General features: G+C 39.4%; 1 protein-coding gene across 2 annotated transcripts in view; it reads right to left on the minus strand.

Moving 5' to 3' along the window:
- Positions 1 to 14,519, minus strand: part of VPS41 (VPS41 subunit of HOPS complex) — a 171,644-nt gene that overhangs the window by 85,425 nt on the left and 71,700 nt on the right. For both annotated transcript variants that reach the window (XM_019710243.3, XM_074340530.2), the window contains one exon: positions 11,978 to 12,043. In XM_019710243.3, coding sequence (XP_019565802.1) covers positions 11,978 to 12,043 — 66 coding nt within the window. The remainder of the gene's footprint in view (positions 1 to 11,977; positions 12,044 to 14,519) is intronic.

Consider the following 14,519-nt stretch of genomic DNA (forward strand, 5'->3'; position numbering starts at 1 on the left):
AGGACATACAAGTTCATGCAGGAAGGACCAGACAATCTACTCTCCATTTGCTTTCTAATCCTAACCTATGGGAATTTCAAGCAGAAACACACTGGCAGGAATGCCAAGGAAAGTCCTGCTTTAGTGATTTAAGAAGAGATAAAGCTGCTTTTCTTATAAACATTCTACACTAGTGTAACTACAACAAAACTATCTGCCTGTATTCCACTGACATTTAATAAAATCCATTTCTTCCTTCTAGTCATAAAACTGCCTAGAGACCTACTGAGCACGAATATCCTACAGAGCATTTTAGAGGGTTAGTCATTGTGGGAATTACCTTAAAAGCAGCTGGTTAATTTGTTTGGTTCATCTTCCACACCCTGTAATACTGAATTGTCATTACCACAATACTGAGAGCAATCTGAGCTGCATAGGAGCTAAGTACATAGAGAGGAAAAACTGTCTCCAAAAGGTGTATTTTCTTGTTGTTGTTGGAGAAAGTATTTTAGGGCTCTATTTCCCATAAATCCACATTCTGGCAGTCAGCACTCTCGGTACTTGTATTTCAATAGGAGCCCTCACATTTCCAGCAATATACTTTATGCTCCTATGTTCTGCGCTGATAAATCTATCCAGCACTTTCCTACACTACAGAGTGGTAAAGACGCACATCCCAGAATCTCCCTCACATGTGGCGGGATTCCTATCAGGCTGTAATAAAGCCGCTGATTCTGGTTGCAACACCTGTCATTACCCATCACCCACTCTTCCCTGACGGAGGAAAGGGAGTATGACTGGCCCCTTTTTAATCATCTTGTGATCTTCCAAGTATATAAATCACTGGACTCCTCCAGGCTTCCTAAACAGCAGCAACACCGCTTGCTCTGAGGCAGACAAGAAAGGAGGAAAGGCTGGCTGGGGTGGGATGCAAGGCCCCAGGCACATCTGATACCAGATGTGTCCCCACAGGAAGGATCCAGGGGCTTGGAGGAAACAAAGACTCCACAGAAGATAAAACGCTCGATCAAAGAAGATGCTGGAGCTCAAGGTAATCAACTAGAGAAACAAAGAAATAAAAGCAAAACTCAGCATATTAGAACATGCCAAATAAGACTTTTCTCCATAAAATCAGACAAAGGGAATGCTGGTGCGGAGGACAGAAGGATTTACAAACCCAAGATTAGGAATGAACTTTTAAAAGTCAAGTAGGCAAACGAGAAAAAATTAGTGCGCACAGAGAAGACGTGGGATGGTAGCTGGTTGCTGACAGCAGACGAAGGCTTGAATCCTGCTGGAGGCAAGAGCGGCCTGGAAGACCCCAGGAAACACACCATGCCTTTGTCTTGCTTCCGGCTTTGGCTCAGTACCAAACTTCAACACACAGCTTTTTCAAACATCATCAAGAGAGAACATAAAACATTTGGAACAAAAAACAGAATTTCCCAAATACAGCATTGCAAACATGATTTCAGAAATGAAATAAAATTTTAAAATAAATTTACCACTGGGGGCGGGGGTCTTCCATTACAGATCCCACAGACTTAATATTTTTGGGTTTGTTTTTCAGTTTGCTGTCTGAGGCTATATTTCCCGGGTTGGGTTCAAGGTTGGAGGCTTTGGCAGCAGAGGAGAGAAAACACAGAAGTCATCCACGAGGTAATTAAACGTGAATGCATGTTCTCTGCGACGAACAAATACATCTAACTTTAACTACACATTATCAATCAGATGACTGCAGGGAGACATTTGCACAGTGAGAATATGAAAAAGAAATACAAAACTGCTAAATATTGAGTAACAGAAAAAGTCACATGAACACACACACAGCTCTATATATTTGAACAAGGACTTCACTCACTGTGAAGAAAAGCAAAATGGGGAAAGGTCAGGACACTCTGCAAAAGAAACCAAGTCAGATGACCCTGCCTTAACTGGGCACATTGGCCTGAATTTGACAGACTGCACATCTGTGTGGTAGCATATATTCCTTCTCTTTTACACACTTTAGTGTTTAGTTTAAAGTCTCATTATGACTTTTATATAAAGGTCTCCCTGGGAACAAGAATAATTATTCCAGATTTCGCCAAAATTGGAGAAAAGGCTGCAGGCTACTCAGTAAGCAGCAATAATTTGCGCTCAAACTGACAATAAATATCAAATGGACAGTCTTCATCGCCTGGGCTTCTGCGGTAATATTAAAAGCTGCCCCGAGCAAAGAAGACAATCAGACAAATCACAAAGGACCATATGTAAGTGGCTAATAAATAAAAATGTCCAAAATCACTAATAATTCAAAGAAGTTACCAAATAGAACAATGAACTAATTGCTTGTCTTCCAAACTGGCAAATAGGGTGTAGTGACAGGTACGCTCACACACAGCTGGGTAAACTGGTCTGTGCTCTGAAATGCAGTTATTACTTGGCAGCACGTATCAAAAGCCTAAAAAATAATCATAATCCTTGACTCAGTAATTCCAAACCTAGGAATCAGTGCTAGGGACCATTCAGAAGCAAAGACAAAAGTTCATGCCCAACGCTGTCCAGCTTCCTTACAGCATGATTTACGATAAGCAAACACTAGACACAACCTGAAGGTCCAGCAATGTGAGAACAGTTAAGAAAATTAAATAGACCCATAGGATGGAATATTACGTAACCATTAAAGAATATCTGAGCTAAGAAAAGACTTCAATAATGTAGGGAATTCCATATGATTTACAATATTAAGTTAAAGAGATCCAAAGAGTTGAGATTATTTTATGCATTCTTTTATTATTATAAAAGTAATGCATGTTTACTACAAAAAAAATGTAGAAAAGCCAGTGAGGGACAGAAAGAACATTCTTAATACTGCACAGACATTGTTAATAATATAATATTGATACTATTAATTTGTTGCATACCTTTCCATGAATATTGCTATATACATACATTTTTCTGCAAGGAAATAAAAGAATATCAGCCCATTCATATATTTTTGTAAAACACCTCAATAGAATCAACTTAGCTAATGTTGAGCATCTGAATTATTCCAACTGAAAAACAGAAAAGCAGACATCCAGGAACGGGCCTGACATCATAACCAGCCCTGGTGTTCTCCAGAGGAATACAAACAATTTCGCAGAACACCAGAGTCAGACTAGGCTCATGACCATGAAGGATCAGGACAAAAACACCACTTCATAATCACGTCTGACTGCAGACACACACGGACATTTTCCAAGCCACAGAATGGCCAAACATCCTACCCAGGCTAACATGAGAGACTTATCACCAATTATGTCTACAGCCTTGATTTAATCTTCCCTCCCTCCTGATAGGATTTATTACTACACCCAGTGGTAGAATTAGTCCTGCTTCCTGACAGCATCCAATCCAGGGCAAAGCCCGTCCTCCTTACACCCTCCCAAATCACCTCGCGCCAGCCCACATCTGTAATAACTTCTAACACCTTTGTCCTCATACCGTTAGTGTATTCCTCGTGATTTTTCCTGCAGGGCAAGACATAGCTAATTTACTATTGTTAGACATTTTTAGTTTGTTCCAATTGTCACTCTTACACACAAAGAATATTGGGTGACACTGAATTAGAAAATTAAAAGGAAACAACAAACAAACAATGGGGGGATCAAAACACTTAATGAAAATTCAACAGGCTTTTGATGGACATGAAACCATGGGATCACTGAAGAAAACGCGGTTGCCGTGGGCCCAGCTCAGGATGCTGGCAGTCCTGCACAGCGACATGCAAAAAGGAGTTAACATTTGGGACAAATAAACTTAATTTTGAAAGCAATGGAGAATTCCTATTTTTGAACCTAAAAATGATTTCTATTTTAATCACTGGATTTCTAGTTTTCACTTCAGCCAGTTCAGCACATACAGAAAAAAAACCCCAAATATACTTTCACAGTATAGCTATTTTACAACTTGGTTTTACATACATAAAAAATGATTGTGAAAGTTGTATTTCCGTCTTACTTTCTATTAATTGGTGAATTTTCATCAATTTCGGTATATTTACAGCATGAAATGAATTTCTAGGAAAGGAACCACAATTTATAACACAGTATCTAGAAGAAATTAAGGTATTCATTTACAAAGGTTCAACGTGCAACCACTGGGACATAAAATTGGTGGTTGCCTGTGGAGTAATGTGTGAGACACATGTGCATGTAGGTGCTGCCTAAGATCACACAGCTGACCACTTGCAGAAACGCCATCCTGGAAATCCACCGGACAGCAGTCTGAAAGGGATAACTGACCTCAATCCCCTTTTCACCTCAAGAACCCCAGTTCAGTCTGCCCAGGAGATAAGCAAACATATAAGGAAGCGCTGCTATGTTTCTATGTTTAGTGGTCACTGGGCTGTCTGGAGTAGTCTAAAAAGATTTGCATTACTACAAAAAGCTGCTCCATTGAACCTTCTTCCAAAAAGGATCAAAATGCAGTTTGTTGTTGCAAATCTCCCTTGGAAACATATAGAAGCTAGTTGATGCTACCTTTCTGGTAAAATCTGACACAAGCCTTCAGCCCTGAACAGTGAGGCATTCTCCTCATTTCATTCACACAAGTCCTTTCTCCGTCTGCTGAGAGACATTTTCCAGCTTACGAAGCAACCTGTCCCTGTGGCCAGTCTCCTCATTCTATCCCACCACAGAGCCAAACAGCTGACTATCTCATTTCTAAAAATGAACTCTGCTGCAACCAGCACTGCGACAATTTAATAATTTGTCAAAGTATAGAACCAGTTATTATGAAGTGTATTTCGGAGTTCAAAGGTAAAGGTCGTAGGAAGCTAAAGTTTATCTGCTGACAGAGAAAGCTAAGCAATTAAAAAAAAAAAAATCCAGATAAGATCTGCTTGGCAGACTTATTTTTAAAGAAACCTCATTGCTATGCTCATGTATTAGAATTCTTGCTACACAAGGAGTTTACGCTTAAAAAAAAATCCATTGCTTCATGTGTTTGAAAGTTCTCTCCAATGGCACTTTTAAGAACTGTGCTTTTTCTTTTCCTGTTTTTTTTCCCCAACATGGAAACAAGACAGAATTTAGAATAAGCTTTATATATGCTCATGTGTCAAGCAGGGGAGCCCATAAATCTAACTACATCATTCAACTACTAAGAAGCTGCGTTGAAAACTAAACTGGACTTTGACGCTCAACAGAGCGCTAGCCTGCTCTCCACAGCCCACAGTGGACAGAGTGGCCTCTGAAGACCTGAGAGGCTAGAACCTTTGAAGGAAACATCAAAAAACATGCCAAACTGCAGTTTCAGGTTTTCTCTGCTATACTGCTGTTTCACAGGGCTATTCTGAAATGTATGTTCTAATTACTTTTAAAAAATATTTTTAAGGAATCGAAAATTTTAATCAAATCAAAATGATTAAAATATTAAATTAGACACCTCTTTCAAATATTCTTATGACATAACATCATGAATATTTCACTGTAGGATTCCTTTTTTTTGTTTTGTTTTTTGTATTAGTTTCAGATATACAAAACAACATAATGAATAGAGATTTACACCCCTCACAAAGTGATAACCCCCTTACAAATCTACTACCCTTCTGCCATCATAGATAGCTGTTACAATACCATTGGCTATGTTCCCTATGCTGTATTTTATATCTTGTGACTATATACACATATATATGTACACACACACTGTATTGTGGGAGACCCTACTTGCTGCTCCATTTGTCGTGCAGGGCGGCCTGCGGGGCCTCTGGTCCCACTCCCCACATAAGAATGTAGGCTATGGTGAGGCCAAAAAGGAGCACCCACGGAGCCATAGATAGGGGAGTCGCACCACTATATTCTCTCTGGAGGCCGGGGGGGAGACACACGCAGTAGTAGCCACACGATCCGCAGTCCGCCATTCACTTCGCTGCCTACCAACCAACCAACCAATCAACCCAGACCCGCAGTTACATCAGTAGCCAATTGGCTAACCGGTTACAGCTGATGGCCAACTAATCACAGTTGACGGTCGTTCACCACCCGAGCCAGCACCTCCCCACGTGAGGCCGAGAGCCTGAAAACTGCTCTCTGGGACTCTGTGCGCGCGTACACACACATACATTTAGTTATAGTTGACAATCAATATCATTCAGCTTCAGCTTCAGGTGTACAGAGCAGTGGTCAGGCATCTACAGTCTATGAAGTGGTCCCCCCAATAAGTCCAGTACCCATCTAACACGCTGCATAACTATTTTTCTAGTCTCTGGGCCACTTCCACCATTTTTTACAGCAGCTGGCACATAATTGCAAGATTCATTTAGCTGTCAGTCTAGGGAAGATTGGTGTTCTCGAGGGTTAGGAATGCCTTTACTCCACACTACACCTTCACCTGTTTAGTCTTTGCTCTAACTTTTTTTTTAAACATTAAATTATTCCTCAAAGGCAGGTTATAACCTCTCAGGTAGGTACATGATTATTTGTCTTCCTTTTCCTCCTATGACATGCCATCTGCTCTAGAGAGGTCTTGGTATCTACAATATATGATTATTGCAAAGTTACCACCATTTGCTAAATGTTGGACTCTTCAGACTTGCTCTGCTTAGTTTATGGTGCTAGCTGAAACCCGCAGCTGGAATGATCAGAGCTGTGACTGGGCCCACCAACGTAGTCTTTGTTTTTCTCCTTTTCCAAAGGTCTAAAATGCCATAACTAAAAAATGGAGCTCTTAACACTTCAAGATGAAAATAATCATTTCACAATTGTACCCCTCTCTTCATCACCTAAAAGTCTTTTTCTGTTTTGAAAATCAAAGACATACTCCTTAATGAAATCAGAAGTATTTCCTGAAATATCTTCAACTAAATAAATCTATTTTAAAACAAACAAAACACACGAATGCCAATACTGCGCAGCTTAAGTGATCTTTAAAAGTGCATACCATACACATACAGAAGGAAGGACTCTCTCTGGAGATTTCTGCAAACCATACCAAGTTGGTGCACATTTTGGAAATCTCTAGTTATTTAACTGTATAAAAATAAGTCACTATAGTTTATTAAATAAACTACTTTTTAATTACTAACTAAATACACATTTACATAATAAACTTTAATGAATCCAAAGAAATCAAGTCAATAGTTTGTATGTTTCAAGTCCCTGAATAGATGACACATTTACACACCAATATTTCTTAAGCCTCTAATGTACGTAGGAAAAAATCATGCTTTTTTAAAGGAAAGAACTCAAAATGAAAATGTTTGAAAAGCAGTTAATAAGTTTGTCACACCATAAATAATTAGAGCAAAATTAGTGGCTATATAACCTAAAGTGTATTGGCACAAGAATAGATACATAGATCAACAGAACTGAAAGTCTAGAAATTTATGGTTTACCGTAAGATTTTTGACAAAGAGGCAAGACAATGGCGAAAGAACAGTTTTTTCAACAAACAGTCCTAGGACAACTGGATATCCATACACAAAAGAATGAATTTGGACCCCTGCCTTACACCATACACAAAAATTAACTCAAAGTAGATTCTAGAACTAAATTTAAGAGTTAAAACTATAAAACTCTTAGAAGAAAACACAGGCATAAATCTTCATGACCCTGGATTAGGCAATGATTTCTAAAATATAACACCAAAATCACAGGTGTCAAAAGAAAAAGAAAATTAAATGGGCCTTCATCAAAATTAAAACTTTTGTACTTCAAATGACACGATTACTAAAATGAAAAGACAATTCACAAATTGGGAGAAAATATTTGCAAATCACATATAGATTAAGGGACATGTATCAAAATATATTTTAAAAATTTACAACTGTATATAATAAAAAGACAAATAGCTCAATCCCAAAATGGGCAAAGAGTCCAAACAGACATTTCTCCAAAGAATATGTGCAAGTGGCCAATAAGCACATGAAAGGATGTGCAACATCATTAGTCATCAGGAGAAGGAAAACGAAAACAATGGCATACCACTTCATACCGAGCAGATAGCTGCAATCAAAGACAGACAGAAGTGAGTGTTGGTGAGAATGTGGAGAATTGACACTCACACATTGCTGGTGAGAATGTAAAATGGTGCAGTCACTTTGGAAACAGTTTGACAACTCTTTCAAGTGTTAGCATAGTGTTACCACATAATACAACAATTCTACACCCAAGAAGAATGACAATACATGGCCACGCAAAAAGTGGTACATGAATATTCACAGCAGCATTATTCATAATAATTAAAAGGAGCAAACAACCCATATGTTCATCAACTTATAAATGACTAAATAAAATATTATATATCCATACAATGAAACATGATTAGGCCATAAAATGGAATGAAGTACTGATACCTACTACAGTATGGATGTATCTAGAAAACCAATGAAAGAAGCCAGACAAGAAGGCAATGTATTGTATGAGTCCATTTACACAAAATATCCAGAATTGATATAAAACTATCGAGAATGGGCAAACTTATAGCAAAATGAAGTAGATTAGTAGTTGGCTAGAGCTGAGAAGTGGAGGATAGAGGGCAAGGAGTGATGCCAGTGGTTACAAGGTTTCTTTATTGGATGAAAACGTTCTAAAATTAGATTATGGTGATGATTACACAACTCTGTAAATATACTAAAAACCACTGAATTGTATACTTTGAACTGGTGAACTTCATGGTATGTGAATTGCATGTCAAGAAAGCTATTACGAAACCTAAAAGAGATGACTTAATATCATTTACATGTGTAATCATGATTCTTCAGTTTAAAATTATCACACATATACTTTTACCAAGACCCATATACTAAACCCTTATTACAATTAACTAATTGTAGTAGTTCATACAATATACTGTTTTTCTTTTAAATTATTTTAATCCAGAAATACCACTTTAATAATGTTTTTTAAAAGTTCTCCAGATGGCCCGAATTTTATTTTATATACACATAATTAAACATCTTTTCGTGCTTGGAAAGAAATGTCTACAGATGTGTTTCTGGAGAACTGAACAGGGGAGAGGAGAAATCAGAATGCTCTTTCACAAAACACTCAACATAGAAAAACTTGCCAACTATTCAATGATAACCAAAGAGTTGAACCAAATCCATGACTTTCTTGCCTGTTTCAGCATTCAGTGAATTCTACTTATTTGACTGCTTATCACAATGTGTATCTCTGCATAAATTCCAACTTCTTCCTTCATTCGCTCACCTGCACCAGGATGACAGACTACTCTGTTGTTCACAAAACGTTCATGCATTTACTCAGTGAGCTCTGGCCCAACAGCTACATTCACACTGTCCTTCCCACAGAAGTCCGTCAACGACATCAAATGCTAAGTCGAAGGATGAAGAGCATGTTATTGGCACCGTTAACCCTGGCACCCTGCAGGTGGGCAAAACATCCACGCAGCAAAACTACCATGGCAACCTTGATGAGACAGACATCCCTCGCAGTGGAAAAGCAATCATGAAATTCCATCAATAAATTGATTGTTAAGAACACAACCCAACACAGAATAATCCCACCTTCGGAGTGCAAGTCTTACAACTTGGACATTACCGTTCATATCATCTTTAGGACATTCTTTCACACCAAGACCTTCAAGAAATAGAGCACAACTGTAAGAGCTCTACCTCCTCCTGAAGCTGGAACTCAAAACCATATCCCACACCAGCATAATACTTAAACCACAGTGATTTATAAACATTTCAAATGTTCAATATTTTATGAGGGATTATTATTAAGAAGACGTCTTAGAAGCAGATTCTCCAGCCCCACTGAAGCCTTCAGATAACTGCAGCCCCAGCCAAAATCTAGAATGAAAGCTTGTAAGAGACCCTGAGCTGGAACCACACGGGTAAGACATGTTTTCATTTTCCAATTTTGAATTTTTGTAAGGGAATAAAAGATTTTTGTTTTAAGCCACTTAAAAAAGCAAAGGCTCAGCCTTCTTTATCCCTATTGAGTTTTATATAAAATATGTGTAACTTTCAAGTCCAGCTAAGTGAATCTATGTTACATCTCACATAACATATTCTACTAGAAAAGCAGTAAAGAAATACTTTAACAAGAGGAGTGCTAAAACTATTCTTCCTGAGGTCAACAAAGACAAGGAAGGTAGTTATTGTTTTTTCAGGAGAGAATCAGATGCAGATATAAGCTAGAGAATGTTAGATTAAACCTGCAGTTCCCACTAATTAATCCCACAGACATTTTTATGTGAGGCTAATGAGGCTGGAACCTAAGGATAATAATGGGCTGTGGAGTGGGAGGGAAGCTGGCAGGCTCCAACCAATGTCAGAACTGGTGCCACCCTGGCTACATGCCATGGAGTGGAATCAGATCTACGGACCTGCCCCTCAATCATGACAATGAACTAAAACCAGTGCTTCAGAAACGCCAGGTAAGGTAGTGACTGGTATGCTTTCCTGCTCTATTGAAACAGCATACTGGCTCTGCTCCCTTAAAACAAACTGGTGATTAATACAATCCTTGAGTTATTTTACAGAGAGCACTGTACACATGCCACCCCTGTCCTCAAGATGACCCTGGAATCAGGGACCTTCAGTGTATGCAACTCAGATAGAAGTGTGGCTACTGGAGCCCATTAAGAAAGGAGAGGTACCGTGTTTCCCTGAAAATAAGACCTAGCCGGACAATCAGCTCTAATGCGTCTTTTGGAGCAAAAATTAATATTAAGACCCAGTCTTATTTTACTATAAGACTAGATATAATATAATATAATATAAATAATATAATAAATATAATATAATATATATAATAACGACAATATAATATAATATAATGTAATACCAGGTCTTACATTAATTTTTGTTCCACAAGATGCATTAGAGCTGATTGTCTTATTTTTAGAGAAACACGGTACTTCAGTAAGGAAGATCCAGTGCCCAGACCAAATATGGACAAACATAGAACAAACAATCAAACTCTACCAGACTGGAAATCCTGTGGGCTTTCTCTTGCCCCTCAACCCTAACTGGCCAAGTTTCAAAACCCTCCAACCACAACTTGCGCAGTTAACACGACCACCTGCCACCCTGATTTCCTTAACCCTTGAAACTTGTCCAGATCCCAAACTAGGAAAGAGATTTGAAAAGTGTCTCCTGTCTCCTGTGGTCAACTCAGCATAAAAAAAACCTTTTTTTCCAAAGCCGATGTTTTAGATTTGGCTCCTGTGCACAGTGGGCAGCCGGCCCCTCCTCGGTAATACTATCATTCTGTGAAGCAGCAGAACAGGGAAAACGACAGATAACTATCAGAAAACATTCAAAACCATTCAGTGTCTGGGCCTCAAAGAAGCCATTCTGTAGCTAGACACGGCCACAGAAACAAGCGCAGACCACCACCTCCTTTCACTGAGCTCTAAACTGAATATGAAATAATATTCAGAGTTCCAGTACAGTAGTAGCATTTTGTTATAAAAATGGTTTAAAAAATATCACCGGTTAATAAAAATAGAAAAAAAATTAATGACATTCTCCAAGCAGAAATATTGTTTTAAAATTTACTATATCTATTACACGTACATGGAAATGTACAAAAGGATTATTTTATGCTCTTATTTTTTAAATAGCACTAAGATAATAAAATATGCCAGGAACATGTCAGTAAAAAGTAGCTGTAATTGTTCTAAAACTTTATCAAGGCCTACAAGAGATTTTCTACAACAGGGGAAAAGACACGAGTGTAATTGCCCTTTTGATATTTTTAAATGCTATCCTTTGTGTGTGGGGGGGGCGGGGGGGGGAAGGACAATATTTCAAAGCATTAGGAGGTACTTTGAGTAATGTCTCTCTTTCTCTCACCCTAAAGCTTTCAAAGTAATGTCAGTGAGAAACACTGAGGCCACACCTCCCCGAAGAGATAATAGTCTTATGATTTCATTACTTTGTACATTCCCAAAATTTCTCCTACTGAATAGTCAGACATTAAATATATTCAAAATAAATTAAAGAGCAAACAAAACCCCCCTCCAAGACTGTATGGCATGGCAGACACACAGCGTTTACCTTCTTCCCTCCGGTAACAAACTGCTTGCAGCTGGATCTCAGAAAATACGGATGTACGGCAATAATCTACAAGGGAACAAGGACCCAACAGGGGTTTAGGAGTCATGGTTAAAGTACAGAATAAAAACCCTTCATCCATTACAAGCAGCATGATCTAAAATTCATCCTTATATATCGGTAGGAAGTAATCTATTCAGGTAATAGTCTCCAATACTTTTGCTCTTGTGCAAAAAGATTTTGTCTATGAAGCTGGGTCAAAGCTGAAAGATGAGGCGAATTCATTCTAATTTCTGGCTGAGTGAGGACCCTCTGAGTAGGCACTCCAGCTTTAGAGACAGCAAGGTAGGTCAACCAAGGCAGCAAGACATCACACCCGTTTGCAACTGAATATAATTCACAGATGGATCCCAGAGAAAGAACCTGACTACCTCCTCGCCCAGGATGCCTTCTAAGGACTGAAGGCACCAGGTGGAGCAGGTGGGGCAATGCAGCCTCACAGACATTTAGTGTAGTTACACCACGTGACCTGCAGGATCCAAGACTTTTGGGGCTAACCATTCAGGACCTTCCCTTTTACCTCCAGCCTCAGTTTCTGACCCCTGTGGGGTTTCCAGGCGGGTATTCCCATCTGGTTCTAATGAATCTTTTTCGCTTTTCCATTCCCAAATCCCGAGAAAAGTTGGTCGGGAAATTTGGAAAATCAGCTCCTTGAGCCCAGTAATATCCACAATGGGAAATAAACATACTACTCACAATGTATCTCATACATTTTTCCTATTTATTGCTAGGGTTTCCAGGTGGGAATTCCCGCCCATTCTCTCGGGAATTTATCTTTTGCTTTTCCATTCCTGAATCCCAAGAAAAATTGGAAGGGAAATTGGGAAAATCAGCTCCTTGAACCCAGTATCGGCCGTCACTTAGTAGAAACGATTGATTGTGGAGAACAGAGAACAATTTATTATCTCGGGATTCAGGAATGGGAAAGCAAAAAAAAATTCCTGAGAACAGGCAGGAATTCCCGCCTGGAAACCCTAGTCCCCTGGTTCTCATTCGCTTTCCACTCAGCCAGCCTCCTCCCAACCCCTTACTCAGGTTTCTCCCAAAGCCGCTCCCCCTCATCACTGTCCACTTCATTTGCCAGTAGCTTTCTGAAGGTCTAGTGGCACCACTCTGTGTAAGCCCATCTTCAGGGCTCCCCTTTTGTGGCTGTAAGGTTGCATGTACTCTGCTTCCTTATCTTTTTATACTCGAACCCATGTAATCACTAACAAAAGACATTTTGTTTTTTCTAACCTAACATATAGACTATTTCTAGGTATTAATAAAATCCACACAATTATACTTTCCATAAACCTTCAATATATTTTATATTATTAATTAATACATTTCCATCTTCCAATGGAATAGATTCCTCTTCCTCCACTGTCATTTTTAGGGCTTGGAGCATGACCCTTTGTTTCTCTAACCATTCCTGCCTCCCAGATTAGCCCTTCTTCCCTTTCACACTTTCCTAATTCCACCTAGTTAGCAACCAAATCATTTATGCATTCTATTGTTTCACATTCTTAAAACCTCTTGTAAGAGTCCGTTTAGCTCTTACAATACCGTGTTTCCCCGAAAATGAGACCTAGCCGGACAATCAGCACTAATGCGTCTTTTGGAGCAAAAATTAATGTAAGACCTGGTCTTATTTTAATATAATGAGACCGGGCCTTATCTAACATAATATAAGACCGGGTCTTATATTAATTTTTGCTCCAAAAGACGCATTAGAGCTGATTGTCCGGCTAGGTCTCATTTTCGGGGAAACACGGTACATAACCCTAGAGAGCAACTGCTGTTCCAGACATCCCCGATGTGACACAGTCACATTATCCTACCCCTGCTTCCCTTCAACTCTAAGTAAACAAGGCCCCCAGGGTCGCTGCCCCTCGTCACGCAACTCAGCAGAGGCAGGCTTGTCTCACCTCTTTCACCTCTTTCAGGCCTGTCTCACAGGCTGAGGCTGCAGGACCCTTTCCCGAAGCGATCATCCTTCCATATGAGGCTGATCCCATTCCTTGGTGGTACTCCTCTAGGTATCCCCTTTCTTTTGTTTTCAGTCTCCCCTCCTACTGACTTTTTACCATCCACTAAAACATGATCTGCAGAAACCTTCCCTGGGCACTGCCCCGTTATCTAGCAGATGATTTCTCTTCTTCTTACCAAATTTCTAGGAAGAGTCTGTGCTAGTTTGTTTCTACTTCGTTATCTCCAATTTACTTAATATATGGTGTCCTCCTGCTCTTGAAATTGTCCTAAGGCTGCCAGTTACTGCATAATTTCCAAATAAAATACCCTATTTCAGTTCTCACCTCGTGTCCTCTCCATACTGCTACCCACTTCTTCCTTCTGGAAACCCTCTCCCCTTTGGCTTCCTGACACCACTCTTCTGGATCATCTCTGTTCCCTCTAATGGTTCTTCACAGATCCCTTACTGGCTTACTCTACCAGCTCTCACCCCCACCACTGCTTATTCTAGAATTTCACCATCAGTTCTTTT

Source organism: Rhinolophus sinicus, chromosome 4, assembly GCF_057876585.1.
Source record: "Rhinolophus sinicus isolate RSI-liver-muscle chromosome 4, RSI-T2T, whole genome shotgun sequence".
NCBI classification, from domain to species: domain Eukaryota; kingdom Metazoa; phylum Chordata; class Mammalia; order Chiroptera; family Rhinolophidae; genus Rhinolophus; species Rhinolophus sinicus.